Below are 22,416 nucleotides of genomic sequence, written 5' to 3'. Positions count from 1 at the left end.
GTGACGGAAGACGAGGTGGTGGCCGCTGTCGCCAGGACAGGAGGGTGCCCTGCTGACCAGATCAGGGCAGGCACCATCCGTCCGGACAACTCGGGGCTGCGCACGGTGGTCGTGAGTTGCCCCGTCACAGCGGCCAAAAAGATTAAGGAGGGCAAAAGGCTCCTTGTCGGGTGGGTCTCGGCGCAGGTCAAACTGCTCGAGCTCCGGCCTCTGAGGTGCTACCGCTGCCACGTGGGCGACCACGTGAGCGCTAAATGCACCTCGGAGGTTGACCGCAGCGACCGCTGCTTCCGCTGCGGTCAGCCCGGTCACAAGGCCGGCTCATGTACCGCCCCGCTGCACTGCGACGCATGTGCGGCGGCCGGCAAGCCGGCCAATCACCGGGTTGGGAGCAAGGCCTGTTCCCCGCCTACCAAACCCAGGGGAAGGGTAGGCCCTCCGCCACCCCCGTCGTTTCCACCGCCGCCACCGTGGCAGTCGCCACTGCCGCCGCCGCCGCGGTCACCGCCAGCTGTAGTGCCGCCAGGGGGAGGTCGTGATGGATTGCCATTAATGAATCCATTCCGCCTCCTCCAGGCGAACATTAACCACTGCGCCGCTGCTCAGGATCTCCTGCTCCAGAGCATGACGCAGTGGTCGATCAATGTCGCCGTAGTCTCCGAGCCGTATTTCGTCCCGCCCAGGGATCACTGGGTTGCGGACTTAGACGGCTCGGTGACCATCATCTCGTCGGCCGCCGCCGGTACCCCGACTCTCGAGAGTGCTCGGAGAGGCCGGGGTTGTGTCGCAGCACGGTTCGGAGAGATCGCTGTGGTGGGCGTGTATTTCTCTCCGAACCGAACTCTCGCCGAGTTCCACAACTCCCTGAGGGAGTTGGTCGCCGTCGTCGTCGGGTTCCGTTCCCTCCCCGTGCTCGTCCTCGGGGACTTCAATGCCAAGAATTTGGCTTGGGGTTCCCGGATCACTGACACGCGGGGTAGGATGGTGGAAGACTGGGCTCTGGAGACAGGCCTAGTCGTCCTGAACCGGGGTTCTGTCCCCACGTGTGTGCGGATGCAGGGTGAATCGGTTGTGGATATTTCGTTCGCGAGCCCTGCTCTGTCACCGCGTGTCGTCGACTGGTGTGTCATGGAGGAGGTGGAGACATATTCCGATCACCGGTACATCCGGTTCGATGTTTCCGCCGAGTCCGCGGACCCACCAGTCAGACAGGCCCCATGTGGCCCGCGTTGGGCGCTGAGGCAGCTGGACCGGGAGCTATTTCTGGAAGCCGCCATCGTGCAGGCCTGGGTGATACCACCAGACAGGCCTGCCGACATCAACGAGGAGGCGCGGTGGCTCCAGGACGCCATGTCCAGAATTTGTGACGTGGCGATGCCCCGGGTCCGTCCAGGACAGCGGAAGCGCCAGATGTACTGGTGGTCGCAAGAGCTGGCTGCTCTGCGCAATGCGTGTGTTGCTGCGCGACGCCAGTACACTAGGCACCGCAGGCTTCGTATCCGTCCACCGGACGCGGAAGCTAGAGAGGCGGAGTTATATGAGGGGTACAAGGCGGCGAAAGACGCCCTAAAAACGGAAATCCGGCGGGCCAAAAACCAGGCCCGCCAGGAGATGCTGGAGACTCTGGACAGAGACCCGTGGGGACGCCCCTACCTAATGGTGCGCGACAAGCTCCGCACACAGGCTCCCCCGCTGACACAGAGTCTCCGGCCAGAGGTTGTAGAGGAGGTGGTCACCACCTTGTTCCCCCAATCACGGAGGGGCTACATCCCTCCGTGTATGACTCCGCTCCCTGCGGTGCCCGATGCGGGCCACAGCGACGACGACGACGACACAGCACCAGAAGTGACCGAGGCAGAGCTGAGAGTGGCGGTGCGCCGGATGGGCGCCAAGAACACCGCCCCGGGACCCGACGGATTGCCTGGCAAGGCGTGGGTCCTGGCTTCGGAGACTCTCAGGCCTCGACTAATTGGTCTCTTCAGCGCATGTTTGGAGAGGGGCCAGTTCCCGCTATCATGGAAGGCGGGTAAACTGGTCCTTGTGAAGAAGCCAGGGCGCCCTGCGGACTCTCCGTCCGCGTACCGGCCCATCGTGCTACTCGACGAGGTGGGAAAACTGTTTGAAAGAATAATTTCAAACCGCCTCGTCGCGCACCTGACGGGAACAGGGCCGGACCTCGCGGACGGCCAGTTCGGCTTCCGCAAAGGGCGCTCTACGGTGGACGCCATCATGCGCGTGAGAGACCTTACGACGGGGTCTGCAGTGTCCAGGGGTAAGGTCGTCGTGGCGGTGTCTTTGGACATCGCCAACGCCTTCAACTCTCTGCCCTGGAGCTGCATTTTGGAGGCACTACGGTATCATCGGGTGCCTGCCTATCTCCGTCGTATAGTCGAGGCTTATCTGACGGATAGATCCGTCATCTACCCCGGTCACCGAGGTGAGTGGAACCGGCGAGAGATGTCGCGCGGTGTTCCACAGGGATCGGTCCTGGGACCGCTCCTGTGGAACATTGGCTACGACTGGGTGCTGCGCACTGACCTCCCGAACGGCGTCAGCGTGGTTTGCTACGCTGACGATACGCTGGTACTAGCACACGGGAGGTCACACCAGGCGGCGGCCGACCTGATGATGAGAGCGGTTGCGATAGTCGTTGAAAGGATCCGGCAGCTGGGACTCGAGGTGGCGCTTCATAAGTCCGAGGCCATGTGTTTTTATGGCCGCGGGAATGCGCCACCTCCGGGTGAGTTCCAGATCATGGCAGGAGGGGTTTCCATCGGCATCGAGGTGACGATGAAGTACCTGGGACTCGTCCTCGACAGTCGGTGGAAATTTGAGGAACATTTCCGACGTTTGGCTCCCAAGTTGGAACGGACGGGGGCTGCCCTAAAGCGGCTCCTACCCAACCTCGGGGGACCAAACGCCTCCTGCCGGAGGTTATACGCGGGGATCGTGCGGTCCATGGCCCTCTATGGGGCCCCGGTGTGGGCGCCACATCTAAGGCGACGACCAGCTCGGGCGCTGGTTTCATCCCAGAGGGTCATGGCCATTCGGATGATCCGTGGGTACCGCACGATCTCCGGGGAGGCGGCTAACCTCCTTGCGGGATCACCGCCGTGGGATCTGGAGGCGAAAGTGCTCGCGCACGTATACAGCCTACGTGCGGAGGCGCATCGCCGGGGCGAAACCCCACTGCCGCGTCAGATTAGTGCGTGGCGGGATGAGCTCCGGCGCGATCTCATGGCGGAATGGAAGCAGCGACTGTCGCAACCGAGGGCTGGGCTCGCTGTTATTGCAGCGGTAAGTCCCCTCTTTGAGGAGTGGCTAGAGAGGCGTCATGGCGTCCTCACCTACCGCCTGACGCAGGTGCTTACCGGACACGGAAGTTTCGGTAGGTACCTGTTTCGGATTCGGCGGGAGGAAACGCCCGGGTGTCGTCATTGCGAGGATCACCCGGAGGACACGGTGGAACATACAGTAGCGGTGTGCCCTGCATGGGCTGAGCATCGCCGTGTCCTTAGGGATGTGATCGGCGACGGTGACCTCTCGCGTCCGGCCCTGGTTCAGGCCATGGTGCGGAGCGAGGGGGAATGGGACGCCGTCTCCTCCTTCTGCGAAGCAGTCATGCTAGCTAAGGAGGAGGCGGAGCGCGTGAGGGAACGATCCTCCTCACGCCCCAGCCGCCGCAGAAGACACTCCGAGCGTCGGGGATCGCGTGACGATCTCCGGCCACCGTAAGTGCGGGTCTGCGGACGACGAGTAAGGGTAGCTCGCCGCCCGAACAGAACCAGACCCGTGCGTACGGCGCGTCGCGTTCCGCGCGCGCCTCAAAGAGCCAGACCACCACAGTTGGGGCCCAGTAGGGTTGATGCTCGATCCGGAGCTGCGGAAAACGTAAAAGGTTACCGGGGCTCCGGCTCAAAGCAGGAGAAGGAACGGGGTGGTTTTTAGTCAGTAAGAGTCTGACACTCCCTCCCGCCTCACCCAAGGCGGGAGAAGTCATTGGATGATTTTCCCCCTGAAAAAAAAAAAAAAAAAAAAAAAAAGGGCAAGGTTTATAAAAAAATATAAAGATTGTGATTATTCTCCTACTCAGACCCTTCTTATGTAGAGGAGTAAGAAAAGGTCCATAGTCCAGCAGTGTACTGTCACGGACAGTTAATGATTATAATGATTGTTTAAAGTTATGAAACTCAATATTTTAATACGAAAAAACGGTACTCAAGCAAAAATCCTTCAAGATTTATACACGAACATTAATTCTTCGATAATTTTAGGACCCGTTTATCTATAAAGGCTATCAGGTAACAACGTAATATTTTATGCATGTTTAATAAAGATAATGTCGACAAAAAGAAATATACAGATTCTGTACCGTACCTGTTTCCTAGAACCAGTGTCATGACCATGGATTATGGAGGTAAGGAGGTACCATCTTACGGGAACGAGAATTGCAAAAGTATGACGCTGATATTCGAAGCGCTTTTCTTCCGAAGCAACTGAAGTAGCTGCTGCAACGCATTTGAAAACCTCTTTGAAAATTAATTACTATGACTTATTGTTATAAATAATAAAAAAATGTTGATAGTAACTATTGTGTGACATGTGACAACTGCTTAGTAGTTCGTAGTCGTCGCGTCTACGCACGCTACTCATGATGTAGAGTCTCTCTGTGACTCGAAAATAGTAGAGTATTTCTCTATTTGAGTTTTAGTTAACAAAACAAATTATTTATCTTAAACTTAATTGAGGTTATCGATGTGGGCATTGTGGACATATTAGTGAATGCGTTTTTTTTATTTTCCTTGTATCCTACGGTAGACTCTCCTTTTTAATAAATTTTTAAACACACAATACACACACGTTTAATGCAAACAGGTGTGTACTGGTACTCCCTATATCCATACTCCATGATTATGTTAATTATTTTCCGTACATGTTACAACTTGTTCGTAACTCCGAACAGCTGATGGGCAACTTTGTTTTTACAACACTACACGTTCATTAAACACTTAATAGATATTTTTTAATTCAATTATCGATACTTTAATGTCCTTTATACGAGGTATCGATATTATAAATAATTATCTACATCTCTATTAAAAAAAGGACTTTTCTGAAACCGGTTTTATCGATATATTTTATTGAAATGTTGAGGACATGCCTATTAAATATGACAGATAATGTTTTAATCTTAAAAAGTTGTACTTATTGACATTTGACCAATGTCAGTTTGAGACATAATTATCTCAAAAGTCAGAGATATTTTAAAATACTTAATAAGTTATTTTTAAAGACATTATTTTGTATTCCTAAATTCTGTTTTACATACCTAATATGTTTTCAAACACATTTAGTTATCATAGAGGTAAAGCCACTTATTTCAAAACATAAATTCCCTTTTAAACTAACTAGCAATACGTCTAGTTTCTAGATTCTAGGTAATATCATAAGACCTTAATTAATCAAGTAAGTCAAACAGCCGTTGAGTTGTTACAAAATTATTTACATAAATTAAGTAAGCCCTGTTTTCGTCAACTTAGTTGCGAATAACAGATAAAGCGAGACAAATCAACTCAATGTCAAATATTTTTTTAAGAATTGATCTTTTATTAAGTTGTTTTTTATGCTTATCTAAGTATTTTATTGTGGCCATATTTAGACTTACATTTTTATTTCTGTAAACATGAGTGTTTACTCTACATCTCATAAATGTGTCACTTTACTTTTTTAGTAACGTTTTGTGTACACATCATGTTCTCGTTTTGTTTGTAAATATAGAATGTCAAACATCACAAAACGTGATTGCGTCTAACTGTAGAAACCGAACTTGCATCGTGTCAGCTGTTCCAATGACCTTGGCTTACGGTTCGAACTGTCGACTCGATTAGCTACTGATCCAAGACAACTCTATGCAAGCAACAGATGTTTATTTACTTCACATAAAGCTCTATACAAATATGTTGTATATAAACAGACACACATTAGCACTCATCACTTAGTAAGCAAGACCTTACCGTTTTGCCACGCTAGTGCAAAGGTAGTGCAATCCTCGTCGCGAAGCCATTGTAGTTCGCTAATTATAGTAGACATATCAGCAACGAACGACATTAAAACATGATAGCATAACTCCACAACACATCGAAATCACATCACTAGCACAAAAAACCCGCGAACCAATCAAAACGTTCCATCAAATCACAACACTATTACAAACATCCACAGAAATACTTAAAAATCTTTACAAAAAAACACTGAAAAACTTTCGCTGACAACGAAAAATCACCGATATCACGTTACAATTGATGTTACGAAACGTCAGCTTGACAGATCGTAACTCGGGGTGAACGAACGGCGTGCGCAAACGCAGCATACGTGCGGCGCGGGCGATCGATGCCAACCGACTGGCTCGACAACTCGAGTAAACACAAGCGCAGCGGGGGGCTATCGATAACCTTCCGAATATCGACAAACAACATCACTAGTGGTAGTCCGCTACCTCGTGTGAAACTGAAGGCCGAATTTTTACGGTTTAACTTAAGGTTAATGTAACTTGTTCGGTATTTTATTGATGATCTGAATGTAATGTGAGGCTCTGAGATTTTGTAACTGCCTGGCCTTTCGTCGGGTTAATTATTATTACGGTTATTTTGTCGTTGCTTTTATTATTATTGTTTTATTATAATATGCAGTTTTGTCATTGTGTGCGCTATAGATTGGTTGTTGAATGCGTGTGTGTGGAATGTCGGTTGCGTGTTTGATGCCTGTTCGACATTTTTTTATTGTGACCTACTATTTCCGTTCTGGTTGTAAACTGTAACCGAACTGCGTTACAAATAACAAAAGTTGCGTATGCGCAATGCGTGAATTGTAATGGTGACAAGCCAAACTCAGATTTAAAACTCGCAAAAATTTATGATAAATAGCATAATTTCAACTCTATTGTTATTTTCACTGAATTTCGTATAAATACCAGACTTGGCGTGATAAAATCTAAACTCTTCACTCAAACCAGAATAGGAATCAAACTCAGGATCAACAATACCTAGCCACAATTATAACCACTGAACCCAGGGAGCAGGCAACTAAAAATATAATGTAAAGAAAATTAATTTCTTAAAAAAGAACGACCCTAATTAACCTTTGACCTATCCAAGTAATTAACTTTATAATTAATCTCCCAATTTAGAGCAGATTTTTTCGAAAAAATAACAATTTTACTCAACGTACCAAACATTTTTTTGTCTATAAATCGATAGCGCTTTAAATATTCCATACATTTATTTAAACATCATCTAAAATTATATTTTTAAATACTACATAGACAAGATGCTGATATGACGAGGGCAGTGATAAATTTTTTTATGGTATAAGCCTGTAAACGAGCACACCGTTTACCTGATGGTAAGCAATTGCCGCCGCCCGTGAACATCCGAAAGACCAGAGGCATTACAAGTGCGTTGCAGGCCTTTTGAGGATTAGAAATCTAAGGGTTGTTGGGGAGTCGCAGATTAAGAAGATTGGGAAGAGGAGAAATTGGGCGTCCGGTAACCACACTCACACAACGCAAGCGTTGTTTAACGTCTTTTTTCTGTGAGGCCGTGGTATCACTCCAGTCAAACCGGCCCATTTGTGTCGAAGCATGGCTCTACCACACTTTTCAAAGTCTATTTTTAACATCTTTTATCTGTAACCATTTCCAACCTCTTTAAACATTTATCTTAATTTTAACACAAAACTGAGTCAAACAATATAACTAGATGACACAATCTAAATATAAATATAATTATCTATGTTTTTACTGATAACAAGTTGTAAGTCAAACAAATCTTGAATTTGGGGTGCCCGGGAGTATGTCATCATTCTTGTAGTGATAATAATTATAGCTGAGTCTGATGTAAATGTGTTTTAATTTTCTTTGCTTTAAAAAAACTTTATCCCACACTAGGATTATCTCCTGTGTCATGGATGCATGCAATGGATGCAACTTGAATATTTGTTAAATATTCAAGTTAACATAGACATGACACCCAGACCCGATACAACAATTTTTTGATCACATAAAAAGTTTCTCTGTGTTTGAATCGAACTATCATCATTAACTTATGTAAATACTTAAATTATTCCTTAATACTTAAACTATTCCTTAGTAACAATTTTGTCTCAAAAACATTTGCTAAGGACTGGGTTAAGTACCTAATCATTATTAATTGACTCTGAGTATGGCAGCATATCTCTCCACAGACATTAATTACACCTACTTAGCTATATTTGTGTTCATATTGTTAATTTACCTCAAATAAGTCAAAACAAACAACTAATTAAATCTTTCCTTTTCATAACATTAAGTATACACTATAGACAATGAGGTAAGCTCTTATAAATCTCAAGCCAAAAATAAAAAACTAGCCTCTAAAACTATTACAGTTGTTACTTGTTAGAACCATCTTTTTTGAAAAAGCCCGCCGTATCATTAAAGTACGCTAGCTTCCATAATAATTCGCGTGAAGTTACATATTATAATGGCTTGTAACGACCAATTATTTTGCACGGAAGTGTATAATTGATGTGCTGGATGCTCGCCAGTGTACGGACGGCTGCTGATTAAGCTATACTTTATTTTAAAACGTTGTTATTCTCTATGTTCTCTTTTTAACGTTGCTCGTCTCTCTATGTTATCTGTCTTACTGTGGATAACATATTGAGTTAACTAAAAATCACGGTTTACTCACGTAAATTAATGGAGAGAATCTCTACTACTTTCCAGTCAGAAAGGTACTCTTCATCGTACAGCCTACCGGACTAGTACTACGTGATTCGAAATTAGTACATATTTTCCCCTTTTTAATTTTATTTGTTTTGTAAAAGATTAACTTTTTCAATTCTGAATAGGCAAGCATAGGACAGATTTAGACGTGCTAATGGTTCGCCATCCCTACCCTATAGATCTGCGGTAACAGGCGTTGAACTTCAAAGCTAGTCTATTTGCTATGGAGGACTACGTATCCCTTGCTGGAACTGATGGTGAATATTGACCAATGGGAAAATTTTAGTGAGGTAACAACTTCACATTTCATTGTTTTCCTCCTCAAAATCTTCTTCATACAAGAAATTATAAGCCACTACTAATCTAACAAGTTCCTTTCATAGATTTACAACTCTAGTATTTTAAAAATAAAGCTGAAAATGTATTGTTATAAGCTTAAGTGGCTAAGCTGAAAATTATTAATAGAATCCATTTGTAAGCTCACTTTGTTTCTTTGATGTCTTTGTTATTGTTAATTAGATTTAAGGAAAGAGGTGTTTGTTCTTCTTAATTCGTTAATTTGTTTAAGGTAGCTTACCAACTTTATTTGGATAGTCAGATTTAGAAGAGAATGAAAATAAAAGGCATGGTAGGTATCGTAGTCCCAACAGTGTACTATCACAGAGTGTGTTTGACGACGATCGTGGTATAATTCAAGTGTGGGAGAGTCATGTTTTGGCACGAATGGGCCGGTTCGACCGGAGTGATACCACGGCCTCACCGACAACCGACGTGACGCGACGTGAAACAACGCTTGCGTTGTATTTCGTTGCCAGCAACGCACTTGTAACGCCTCTGGTGTTTCAAGAGTCCAGGCGGCGGCCATTGCTTACCATCAGGTGATACGTCTCCTCTATTACCATTAACGTGTTCCATAAAAAAGTGCATGCCCAATTACTTGGATAGTCTGCTTAGCGCTAGCTACAAATACATGCCATATATATAGAGCAGAGACGAACGTACCATTGGTTTGCGATTGAATGCACGCAGCACATAATTTTAGGCAGGTCCACGGCCTCACCGAAGACCGACGTGAAACAACGCTATGCGTTGTATTTCGTTTTGTGTTTGAGGTTACCGGAGGCCCATTTCCCACTTTCCCAATCCCCGATTCCCCAACAACCCTTAAATTCCTAACTCCCAAAAGGTTACACAAATGACTCTACTTCAGCGTGAATTTTGCTTAAAGAAGTATCAAACATTTTTTTTTATTTTGATGGATCATAGGCACCTCGTAAAATATTTCTGTAAATAAAAGGCACTATGTTACGTAAAGGTTCGCCATCTCTAAATAGACAGTCGGTATTCATCAAAAGTATATCTCCAGTCCACTATACCAGTTTTTATGCAAAAAAGTCACACTAATTATACGAATAATTTATATACTATTTGAGTTATAATATATTAATTAACATTCTCCACTTTCTAAGTTAATTAATTAAAATGTTAACGGTAGGCACAGCTAGATGTGTATCGCATTGTTTCACTATACGGGCTGTTAACAAGTTTATATCATTAAGTTGGTTTACCAAAACAATTTTAACTACTATAATAGTTATATAAGTTCATAGTATTAGCAAGTGAACGCAAAATGTGGGAATATAATACTTATAATTTAATAAAATCTGTAATATTTACCGTGATATTAGGTAAGTAACTCGTAGATTTGTCTTGAAAATAAAATGCAAAGGACATTAATATTATTACGGCTGTAATTTAGTTTAAAAGGTTTATAATGTGTATTCCAACTCTATAACATACCTTCACGCCTGTAATTTTACAGAGGGGTTAGCAGAAGTGCACAATGTACAAGTTTATTGTTTTATTTTTAAGGAGGGAAAATCATTCAATGTCTTCTCCCGCCTTGTGCGAGACGAGAGACTAAAAACTAGCCACGTTCCTACTCCTGCTTTTCGAGCCGGAGCCCTGGTTAACCCGCAGCTCCGGATCACAAGATCAGTGTAACATCAAGTTTACACGTAATCAAGTATCACAAGTCACAAGACTGACTTGATTAAGTCAGTCTCAAGTAATAGAGGAAGAAACCTGTTATTTTTTCAAGCATCTGCACTACTAAATATAGACAATAGACAAGCATTTCTTTGACAAGAATGAGGATAAACAAATGTAACTGAACTGCTTAACCTTATCAACAGTTGATCTATCTGACATTATCCTTCTACAAGAGCTCAGATCCATACAATTCTTGTTTTTTCCTTTCCTTTTAAGTATTTTTACATAAAGTGGATTTACATAGAGCTCGGTTCGGTCACAATCTCATTAGATATGTATGTCACAAACATACCGTGGTGTAGCTGCCTCCCCGCTCAAATCACAAAATCTATTTACCCATGCTTTTCACTAGTAATGTTTGTGTGGTCCAAGTTATAAGCGGTTGGATGTGGTGCGTGAGATGTGATGAGTATTATGTAGTGTTTTTTTAGTTTTATTGTACAGATTTTGAATTTTAATAGCGACCTTTTTTTCACTTAAGTATATTTCAATTGGTTTCGAGTATAGGAGAATTATTTTGCTTAGCGTTCGTCTCTCCCAACTTGTATTTTTTTAGTTCAAAGTCAATGTCAAAGCATTTCTTTCAATAAACCCTAAATTAGGCACTTTTGAAATATTAAATTGAATTGTCCGTCAGTCTGTCTATCAGTGAAGAAAGGTGCTCGTTCTAAAGTGTAGCTTTGAATTGAAAAGAATGAGCATTAAACTTAATTCCTGTTCAAAGTAACATTTTTAAACATGAATATAATGTACAACTACCGACATAATTTTTAAACCGAAAAAAAAAAACGTTAAAACCGTAGTTTTAATTAAAATTAATTATTAAACTTTATACTTTAACTTTGTTGTTCTCCATGGAGCTAGACGCAGTATTTTATTTAAAATACTACTTAAGTAATTCTGAGAAAATATTTCCCTAGAGAACGGTGTTGAGTGTACACTTTTCAAGAAAAGTTTTCATTAAAAGCTGGTTGTAAAATACTTTATTATTATTTTAAACACAAACCTTAATGTGGACGAAAACTGGACAAGTTGAGAAAATTACCTGCAACAGAGACAACATAATTAAGTATAATAAAAAAGATTCAAAATTAAATCAGAATAAAAATTTCTTAATTAGGTATTGCTGTCGCAGAGATTTTATCAAACCACCAAGGATGTCAAAATAACAACACGATTTTATCATTTCCCTAAACAAATCTGGTGATTTGACGAATACCTAAATTGATTCAGTGAAATGATAATGCTAGTGAAGTGAAAAAACCGAATCACTACAAAACAGACTGCACGTAGCCTAGTCTGCCCTACCCCTAGAGTGTAATTTAAAATTGCGTAGGTGCTGAGAAGCGAGGCGGCCCGCGGGCTGAAGAGCAGGCTAAACTTAATATTTGTCTAATTTAACATTCACAACATCACCCTTAATAATCGCCATAATCTTCATGACAGAATCAGATAGCTATTTGATCACAGTTTAAAGAGTTTAGTTTTACTAGAGAACACTGGGAAGCGACAAATATTACTCAACTCAATTTTTTTTTTTTATAACCCGATTACAAGCATTATCATATAATCGTGAATACTATTGAAGCAAGTTGACGGCTATTACTCAAACGATTATATTTTTGCAGCAACGTAAAACGCTAACCATTTAAGACTCGACCCACAACCAAACGGTACAATGAATTTACGCCTCAACATTACGCAACTTGTTAACTCATTTACTACGGCCGCCAGCCTTCAATTGTTTCCACGATACGCGACACAAAGTATCACATAACTATAATAGCTGTTACACAAAAACAGTTTTGCCTAACTTCTTAAAGAAAAGAATATAGTACTTCCTACTTTTTCTTTGAGAGTCGGTCAGAATTTTCATAATATCAGTTTTCTGGCTATGGTTAATGTTAAGTTATGTACATTTTTTTTTATTTATGTTAAAAATATTTACTAATGTTCTTGGGAGGTTGTAATAGATTATCGTCCTAGAATGTACTTGTAACATAAATCTAGTTTGGTAACTCTTAGATCCGGAGCTGCGGACTACCAAGCGGGGTTACCCAGGCTCTGAGTCAAAAAAGCAGGAGTAGGGACGGGTTGTTTTTTTTTTCAGTAAGAGTCTGACTATTAGGATGATTTCCTCCCATAAAAAAACAGGTTGGTGACTCTGTTCAGGTTTCAGGCTACCAATAAAAGTTTCAAGTTGAGAAATAAAATATTTCCAAGTATTCAATCAAAAATCTACCAAAATCGCGCTTACTCAATCGAATGCATAACCTCTTCCCATTATAGCAAAAATCAGCAAACTATCAAATCAAAACCGCTTTCCGCTCACAACTTGCCCCATAGACTAAAAGAAGGCATAATCTGAATACGTCTCAGCGTTTCTTTTGTGCCTTATTTGAGTTGATTGCGAACGAAAGAGGCTGTCGCCTGCTCTCTGAAATTAACACTATGTGGGCGTTGATGTAACATAAAGGCTAAAATAGAATATTCTGTTTGTATTACTCCCAATTGGAATGGGGTTAAATTTAGTTAGGCCTTGTATAAAAAGAATTTTAGATCTTTCTTTTTAATAAAACTGTCGCGTAAAAGAAGATTTAAAGGTAGTAGGTATTAGTTATCTAATGTCTCCTTTTTTTCAGTTGCTTTATATGTAAAAGCAAAAAGTACCCTAAACTGACAAGTATGTATGAAAAGACTGATGGACTATTGATGAAACAAAAGAGGTATGTAAGGTTCGTAGTAATTTGCGTTCTATTGTCACTCCCTACCCCTATGTAAGACAGGCGTGAGGTTATGTATGTACTTCATAGGTTCGAATTTTTAGGCCTTTGCCTTAGGCAGGCAAAATTCTAGACTAACCATGTAATTACAGTTTCCAAAAACTTAAAAAAGTATGAGTAATACTGTGAAAATGTTTCTTAATCTAGAATGGTTGAACGGTGATTTTTTTTTTATTTACATATGTACGTAGAAAATATTGTAGTTTCACACTACAATAGTGTACAAAATGGTGTTTCCATTGTGTTAATTTTCCACCGGCACGCAAGGAATTTACTAGCAGAAAATGGCGGTGACATAAATTACATTTCATTTAATTACAACTTATATAAGGTGTTCTAAAATTATCTGCCACGGCTTTAATGGCAGATAGTGTTGCGTTTGTAGATTATAATAGTGAAATTTCGTACGCCGGATCAGTTAATTCAATTTGAGAACATAAAAAAATTAAACAAACATTGACTCTACTCATAAAGTGGTTCACAAATACGCACGATGTGTCATTTCGTCAATGAAAACAATAGACAATTTTCATTGATGAAGAGACAGAGACAGTGAATGAGATACTTATTTCATAACAAACTCATACGTAGATAAAATTGTACAAAAAAAATGTGTAATCCGAAATGTATATTTATAATAGTAATCTTCAAACACAACACTACCTCTCGTTAAAGTCGTGGCAGATAATATTAGAACACCTTATGTATCCACCTGAATAAAATAAAACAGTTTTATTAGTATATATACATTAGGGTGTCCCAAAAAAATAAATGTCGTTATTTTTGAACGCATACCCTCTAATTATTTTCGAATAGTGTCAACATACACGTAAATAAAGTTTCATACACCTAGAAGCACAGCAACCCGTGCCGACTTGCCTTGATACATCTCAGTACTTGCATATTTTGACGCGTCGGAGTTATCGTATCGCAGTGCTTGTTATTACTTGTTTATTTATTAGTGATCATATTGTTTACGTTTAGTTAAGATGTCAGGGGTATTACCCACTTCTAAAAAGTACATATTCTTCATAGTTTATGTAAAACATCAAATTACCGGTTCGAAATTATTGCCCTCCAATGGCCAAGAATTGGCAATTTTGTTTTACAACATTCGCAAAGACAATATAATCAATGAAAATGCAATCCTAACTATTCATGAGTGCATTATTTATTGGGAAAAAGCCCGTATATCAACTAAAGCATTACCGAACTGTGTTAAGAAGCTAATGACCTTATACCAAGTTTCGAGAGATCTACAAAAAAATGTGAATAAAACCCAAGACTTATTTAAACGGCGTCGTCAAGTTTATTTCTAATTTGGACAATTTATTCGACGTTGCATATCAGATTCGATGCTCAATAAAGATAGATGAAGATAGGATCTTCTTGCAGCCTCAGAAAGAGTCTGGCAAGCCTGGTCAATTAGCTGGAGTGGACAAAAACCTGAGCCTCGGTAAACTCGCTAGGTAGGCCGCAGCTCCGGATCAGGTATCAGCCCTACTGGGCCCATCTATGGTGGTTTAATGGCTCTTTGTACCGCACGGGTCTGGTTCTGGTCGGGCGACGAGCAACCTTTGCTCGCCGTCCGCAGAACCGCACTTACGGTGGCCAGAGATCGTTGCGCGAGCCCTGACGCCCGGAGTGCCTCTCGCGACGGCTGGGTCTTGAGGAGGTTCGTTTCCTTACGCGTTCTACTTCTTCCTTAGCTAGCATGACTGCTTCGCAGAAGGAGGAGATCGCTTTCCAGTCTCCCTCGCTCCACACCATGGATTGAACCAATGTCGAACACGAGAGGTCGCCGTCGCCGAGCACATCCCTGAGGACTCGGCGGTGCTCAGCCCATACAGGCCATACGGCCACCTGTACACCAATATGTTCCAACGTGTCCTTCAGACGGTCACTATTGAGGCACTTGGACTCAACATTGACGATTATTCCATATGTAACTCCTCCAAAAGCAAGGCCTTGTTCGATGATTTTAAAATTGATGACAGTTTCCTACACTAGGTCCTATTCATGGTCAAAGAATGTTATTTTTCTACAAGTAAAGGCTCCAATGTTAATACTAAAAGCCGTTAATGATACAAACAATGAAGGAGCAGTGAAATTAATGCAATATTTCAACGAAAAAATCACACTTGAAAAGGAACAAAAAAGTTGTTACTACATTGCGCACAGGAACACAGACTGGAATACCCTGACTGTAGAAGAATGCCATTAAAGAGGAAATTTTATATATAATATTATTTTAATAATAAATAAATATTTATAATAATAAAAAATATTAATTTGTAACATTAAAGCTAACTTTAAGTGATTTTCCTTACAATCTCCATACAAATTATTTCTTGAAACTTTGACATCAAGTCGGCACGGGTTCCCGTTATCCGATACCAATGATATTTTTTATTTTAGTTGTTATGGTCAAATAGAAAAAATATAGAGGGTATGCATACTTAAAATCGAAAAAAAATTTTTCGCCCTTGTTGGCTGGGACACCCTAATATACATATATACTACGTTAAATAAACAATAAAATGGAATGATTAAAATTCTTCTCATACTGTTTACACAATTCAGATTAAAAATGAAATAGATTCAGTTGTTTGTTAACTATTGTTTATGCGTATTAAAGTGGAATGTTTGTGATTGCGTTTATAATTGAAAAATGTGATTGAAAAAAGAAATCTGTGAACATAATACGTGTAATGCTATTAATTCTTATTTGAAGTGCTATTTCCAATTGTTGTATTGTGTTTTTCATTCTTTTGCACATACGTTTTTATGTATTTGGTAGGTATATAGATACAGTCCCGCCAAGAAGAACCCTTGGGGTCGCGGGTGCATAGATCGGGAACTCTAGGTGCCTAGGTACCCAGTGACCTCAGGAAAGAAGGTAGCACAGTGTTCACGTGCTGCTGTGCAACTTTCACAGCGAGGCTTATAGGAGGTACATGACTCCGGGTGCCAGGTGTTGCCAGTACCAGGTGCTGAAGGTGGCCACTGGGGTGGTTTTAGTGAGGTAAAAATCCCACACTCCCTAGTCTTTCTCCCCAAAAAGCTAGGCGCCTTTTGAAGGTGTCCCCCGTCATAAAAAAGGTATATAGATACAGTAGGCATATATATAAACTTGATACTTTAGGAGTTTGTTTGTTATGAGTCCACAAGGACACAGATATGTTTATGTTTTACACAACAGGCTTTTAGAATTTTCACAAAGTCTCTAGATGTAATCCCTAGATTAACTAAAGTAATTTTAGACTACTTTTTACTTTAGTTTCTTTATTTTACTTAGTATATAGCAACATAGTAGTTACTTAAAATAATAATAACTATGGTGAGACATACTAAATTAACTAAAAATCACGGTTTACTCACGTAAATTAATGGAGAAAAGCTCTACTATTTTTGACGAATAATGATGAAGAGTCCCTCTGTGACTTGAAAGTAATAGAGTTTTTCTCCATACTTACGTGACTTAACCGTGATTTTTAGTTAATAATAATCCGTCTGTGCCAGTTTCGGCTACGGCGACCTTCATTAAACAAGAGAGCATTTGTTATAATATCCACACCTCGATAAAAACGTGTCCCATAGGGAACCCTTTTGCCTATTTTATATATAATTTTAACAACAGCCATAACGAAACTTAAGTCCGCAAATTCTTATAACTTGCACCACACACAAGAATATGACGTATCAAGTTCTCACATATGACGCACGAGTGTCGTTGTAGTCACGTACTTAACGTACTACCTCGCGTCGCCAACTTACAAGGAGCTGAAATGTACTGAAGTGGCTTTTCAGGTACAAATGCCATTTTGTAACTTAACACATACGTTTTAAGTTGGATATATGACTGTACTTAGTGTGTGGTGTGATGTGCGTTTATATATAGCTGAGAAACTAGCTAATGCCAGCGGCTTTGCTCGCGTGAATTGTGGATTTTGTGACTAGTCTACAAAATTTACCACATTTTGTGGTAAATCGACATGAAACAAACGCTTGCGTTGTGTTTTTGATTGTGTGAGTGAGGTTACCTGATACCTCCATCTTCCTAATCCTTGATACCCCAACAACCCTTAAATTCCTAAAGGCCAGCAACGCACTTCTAACGCCTCTGGAGTTTCGGGCGTCCAAACCATAAAAAAACTCACTTCTATCAACATGACACATAAAAAATTAAGGCCAAAGGTGAAATTGTGCGTAACAATCGACCTTTAACAGGTTCATAAACAATCAGGTAACATTTTTATGACACGCGTGGGAATTACAATAAAGTGCCTGTTTTTGATGAGTTGCCAAGTAAAAAATGTTGTATGTATGTTGTAAAATCCCTCGTTGTTCGCCCGAAATGGGCGTTAAGGATTTCTGGACAAAATAAACATAAAAACTCACTTTGAATTAAAATTTGTGTGTATACATTTTGGGGTTTTACGATTTTATATAAAAAGTATTCCTTTTACTTAAACTTATTGCTGAACAATATGAATACCAAATCAAAAGTAAATTTTGATTTGATAATCACTGAGATTTTCTACTTAGAAGATTTTTTTACATATGATCCATGTAATAAATAAATACTTAAATAACCTTTATTGTACACCTTTAAATAAATTAAGCATAAGTTAACATCTTATAGGATGAAAGTGCACAAAGGCGGTACATACATGTATTGTTATGTATGTGTGTACCTACAATAGTATATAGTAAGTAGCATAATTCAAACTCGTAAAATTTCAAGAAATAGAAAAAACTACATTAATATTTCTTTTATTCTATTACTTCCAAAAAGAACAAACACAACTCAAGGACAAGAAAAATACCACCGAATTATAATTCCAGGGAGGTTGTAAACTAATATTCTGAATTATATTTTCAGTTTCACGTCGACACAATAAAACGAAAATGTCTGCAAAGGGAAGGAAAATTAAAAGAAATACATTTTCGGAAACGTGTTCCGCATTCTAATGTCATTATGTCAAAACCTTTTTATAACAATGCAATATAAGGAGTGTGTAACCCCAGCTCCATTTGTTGGCCATAACATTGGCCCAATGTTTCTTGCCAGGGTAATACTTTAAGTAAGGTGAGAGCCATGCTTCGGCACGAATGGGCCGGCTCGACCGGAGTGATACCACGGCCTCACAGAAAATCGACGTAAAACAACGCTTGTGTTGTGTTTCGTTTTGTGAGTGAGTTTACCGGAGGCCCAATTACCCCCCTTCCAAATCTTCCCAATCTTCGATTCCCCAACAACCCTTAAATTCCTAACCCCCAAAAGGCTGGCCACGCACTTGTAACGCCTCTGGTGTTTCAATTGTCCCTGATCAGCGGCGATTGCTTACCATCAGGTGATCCGTTTAATCGGTTACCGGCTTATTCCATAAAAAAATAATCAGTCCAACATTGGGGCCAATCATATTTTGTAGACATACACGTTGGGCGAGTTCGTTGGGGCCAACGTATGGAGTCGGGGTAAATAAGGGAAAATAATAAAAAAATAAAAGGAACAAAAGCCTTATAGAGTTTTGCTTAAGGCTATGTGTTTGGCATTGTATACCTCGTTAGCGGAGAGATTGACATGACTGATCTTGATGAGTAATGGTATTAGAGGATAATGAGATTTTCTAAAAAAATAACAAAATGTAAGGTAAAGAAGTATGCTAGGATCAACCAAGAAGGGGTCAAGGTTGTTTGTTTGTACGTAGGTCTACATACAACCGAAGTCTATCTTAAGTCTATTAAAGTCTATTTCACATCTTTTTCACTTCTACGGAGCGTTTTTTATCTGCACATAATTTTATTATGAGTATTACACAAGCGAGCCGCAAGTAGGAGCAAGCAACATAGCAAATAAATGAATATGAATATGAATAGAAGAATCCTGTGGCCTTGCCCAGTTTGGGAAAACCTTGGTGAGTTGAGCATTTACCTGGTCTATCTACACCTGAGCCAACAGCTTATGTTGTTAGGCTTGACATTACATTCAATCTTACAACACTAAATCAATTCATTCTGGGTTTTATAATTTTATTTCAAATTCATATATTTTTTGCTTTAAAGACTAAACTCTCCCTTTTTAAAACATATTGGCACGACCAATGAGCGGAAGTTAAAACACAGGCTATCAAATTACAGCAGGAAATTGACATGGCGGCGGCGCGTGCGCGAAAGTAAACCAAACTTGACTCACACGGGGGTGCGGGACAAGGCATGAGAGTTAGCGGGTAGCGAATTATGACGTTGAGGGCTTTTTGTGTAAGTAAGGAAGAAAAGAAATGTTGCGTAAGGAAGGATGACTATATTAATGTGTGTTGAAGATAATTGATACAGTAAAGACTAGATTTCAAATTTTTCTACATGTAAGTACTGTAAAATTAAACGAAAATATATCGAAAATGCATTAAATGTAGCGAATTTTACAATCTTTTGTCGTTATTCTAAATATTGTGCTATCAATTCTAAAATATATGAAGTTAACTGTCCTATCAAGAGCTAACCCTTTTTTAAGTGGAGAAAGTCATCCAATGACTTCTTTAGCCTTGGGCGAGGTGAGAGGGAGTTTTAGACTCATACTATACTCGTACTCGTAACCCGCTAGGCAGTCCGCAGAGCAGATAAACCTACGGCCTACTCGACATTAAGATCAATACGACAATTTTAAATCGTTTTTCTTGAAAATACTTATTCATTGTATCTAATCGCTCTCAGCTTATAACACAGACCCATTTCTCATTAAGGATTTATATTACATGTTACAGTAGGCTAGTGTTACTGCGAATTAAAAAAAAAACGTACCGATTAACTTCCTTATTCTGTGTGAACGAGTCACTATTTCATTACAGACTAACTCTGTCTCTTTCTAACTCTTACTGAAAGTGAAGGACAGGTGATAAGTTAGTCTAAATAACAGTTTCAGAATAGGCCTGTTTATTTTATTTTTTTATACAGATGTCCTTGTCATGAAATATGATAGGCGGGGGTTGGAGTAAGGAAACGCATTGAGTAGGCTATTGTGTGTTTTTTATAACGAAAATTTTGCAATACGAATTCGTGACTGACCAAATAATTATTTTATTGGTTGTAATAGGACACGGAACTTCGGTGACAGATCAGTGTTTGATATCTTTTGTCCGATATTAGAATGACACTAATTCAATTATTATTTTATTTTATAAATAAAATTATTTGTTGTAAGTTAATTATAGAATAAAGTATAAAGAGTACGTTTAAAACGTTGTATTGTGGTTGAATATAAATATTTAAATTACGCCAGCCTTTCGGTATTTTTCCGGATTCATTTCGGTGTGTGTGCGGGGGAATTTCACAACTTGATTCCCCTTAGTCCTTTCCATCATCGAACCACAAGATGCGGGGCGTCCCCGCTTCATGGTAGATGTCCCACCCACTCGTACGAAGCGCTTTGCTTCAAGGTTCCTAGGGAGTGGAATTCTTTGCCGGATGGGCATAAACCTCACCCAGGTTTGCTCTTCGAGCCAGAGCCCCGGTAAAACCGCTAGCTAGGTACTCCGTAGCTCTGGGAAGTTAGAGAAGTCTTTTTTTGAGAGGGGAAAATCGTCCAATCACTTCTGCCACCTTCGGTGAAGCTTTTTCTGCTTTGAGCCGGAGCCCCGGTAACCTGTTATGTTGTCCGCAGCTCCTGATCGGGCATCAGCCCTACTAGGCCCGATGTGAAGTTGGAAAAGTCTAGGAAGAGACAAAAAGAGCGAATTATGGAAAATTTGTCACTAGTTATAATACAAATCGTTTTTGGACATTTAATAAATTCTTCACAAAAAAAATGGTGTCATTATTAACCCTTTCTAGGCTGTTAATTTTTATCATCGCTACAACGATATTTTTCCCTACATTTATTATGTAAATATCCACCCTTTAGTTAAAAATTATACAGAAACATTTGTATTTTTAAATAGATGTATTTTTCTAGATTTGTACGTGTATATTATGTTTTTCGTACTAACCGTATCCTGAAAATGCGTAGGAACCATAATATTTAATTTTCAAATTACCAGTTACTTGTTTTTTTTTAGTACCAATTATCGGAATTTTCTTGAGGTCAGCAATAAAATAAGCCTCATTTCAAATATCTTTTTTATGGTATAAGTCGGTTAACGAGCAGATGGATCAGACAGAGGTGTTACTAGTGCGTTGCCTTTTAAGAGTTGTTGGGGAATCAGGGATTGGGAAGATTGAGAAGGGTGATAATTGGGCCTCCTGTAACCTCACTCACACAACAAACTCACGTCGGTTTTCTATGAGAACTTGGTATCACTCGGGTCGAGCCAGCCTGCCAGTAATACTTTATAGTACATACTCCTTATTACACAAATTAGTTAGTATTAGGCTATTGACTCGCACGGTAGTAAGAACTAGTGTAACCAATGATGGAACACACCTGTAATATATTCACTCGGAACTTTAACAAACTTGAATACTCCACAAAAACCCCTTTCAATTTTCACGAACTTATGACTTTATCTTCCCTTTTTTTTACTCATGGTGTATACCAAAACAAACAGTACAAGTCCTTGAATAACTCGCGTTAAACGGCTCGCATCTGTGTCGGATATTGCAACTCAAACAAGACCTCTTTGTATCTAATTACAGAGTAAAATAAAAGAGGTGGCCTTCAACTTGCTATCTGACTCATGGAGAAGTGTTCTGCGTGTTTTAAAGTGTTGGTGTGGTCACTTTTGTTCATTGATGTTGGTTTTTTTGTGCTACGTCGTGACTTGGTGACTTGGGTGCTTTTAACACCTGGGACAATATTGTCTGAATCATACATGTAGG

At 40.5% G+C, this 22,416-nt stretch overlaps 1 protein-coding gene across 4 annotated transcripts in view; it reads right to left on the bottom strand.

Moving 5' to 3' along the window:
- The window catches only part of LOC118277857 (rho GTPase-activating protein 7), a 355,041-nt gene that overhangs the window by 295,350 nt on the left and 37,275 nt on the right, over window positions 1-22,416 (bottom strand). For 2 of the 4 annotated variants that reach the window (XM_035596825.2, XM_035596826.2), the window contains exon 1: window positions 6,015-6,399. The exons of the other annotated variants lie outside the window; for them this stretch is intronic. In XM_035596825.2, the coding sequence (XP_035452718.1) occupies window positions 6,015-6,108 (94 nt within the window). In that variant the 5' untranslated portion in view covers window positions 6,109-6,399. Of the gene's footprint in view, window positions 1-6,014; window positions 6,400-22,416 lie in introns of those variants that run through there. 4 annotated transcript variants of the gene reach the window in all.

The sequence above is a fragment of the Spodoptera frugiperda genome, chromosome 18 (genome assembly GCF_023101765.2).
Source record: "Spodoptera frugiperda isolate SF20-4 chromosome 18, AGI-APGP_CSIRO_Sfru_2.0, whole genome shotgun sequence".
NCBI lineage: Eukaryota > Metazoa > Arthropoda > Insecta > Lepidoptera > Noctuidae > Spodoptera > Spodoptera frugiperda.
Note: the sequence above shows the minus strand (reverse complement) of the source record. Positions and strands in the feature narration are given on the sequence as shown.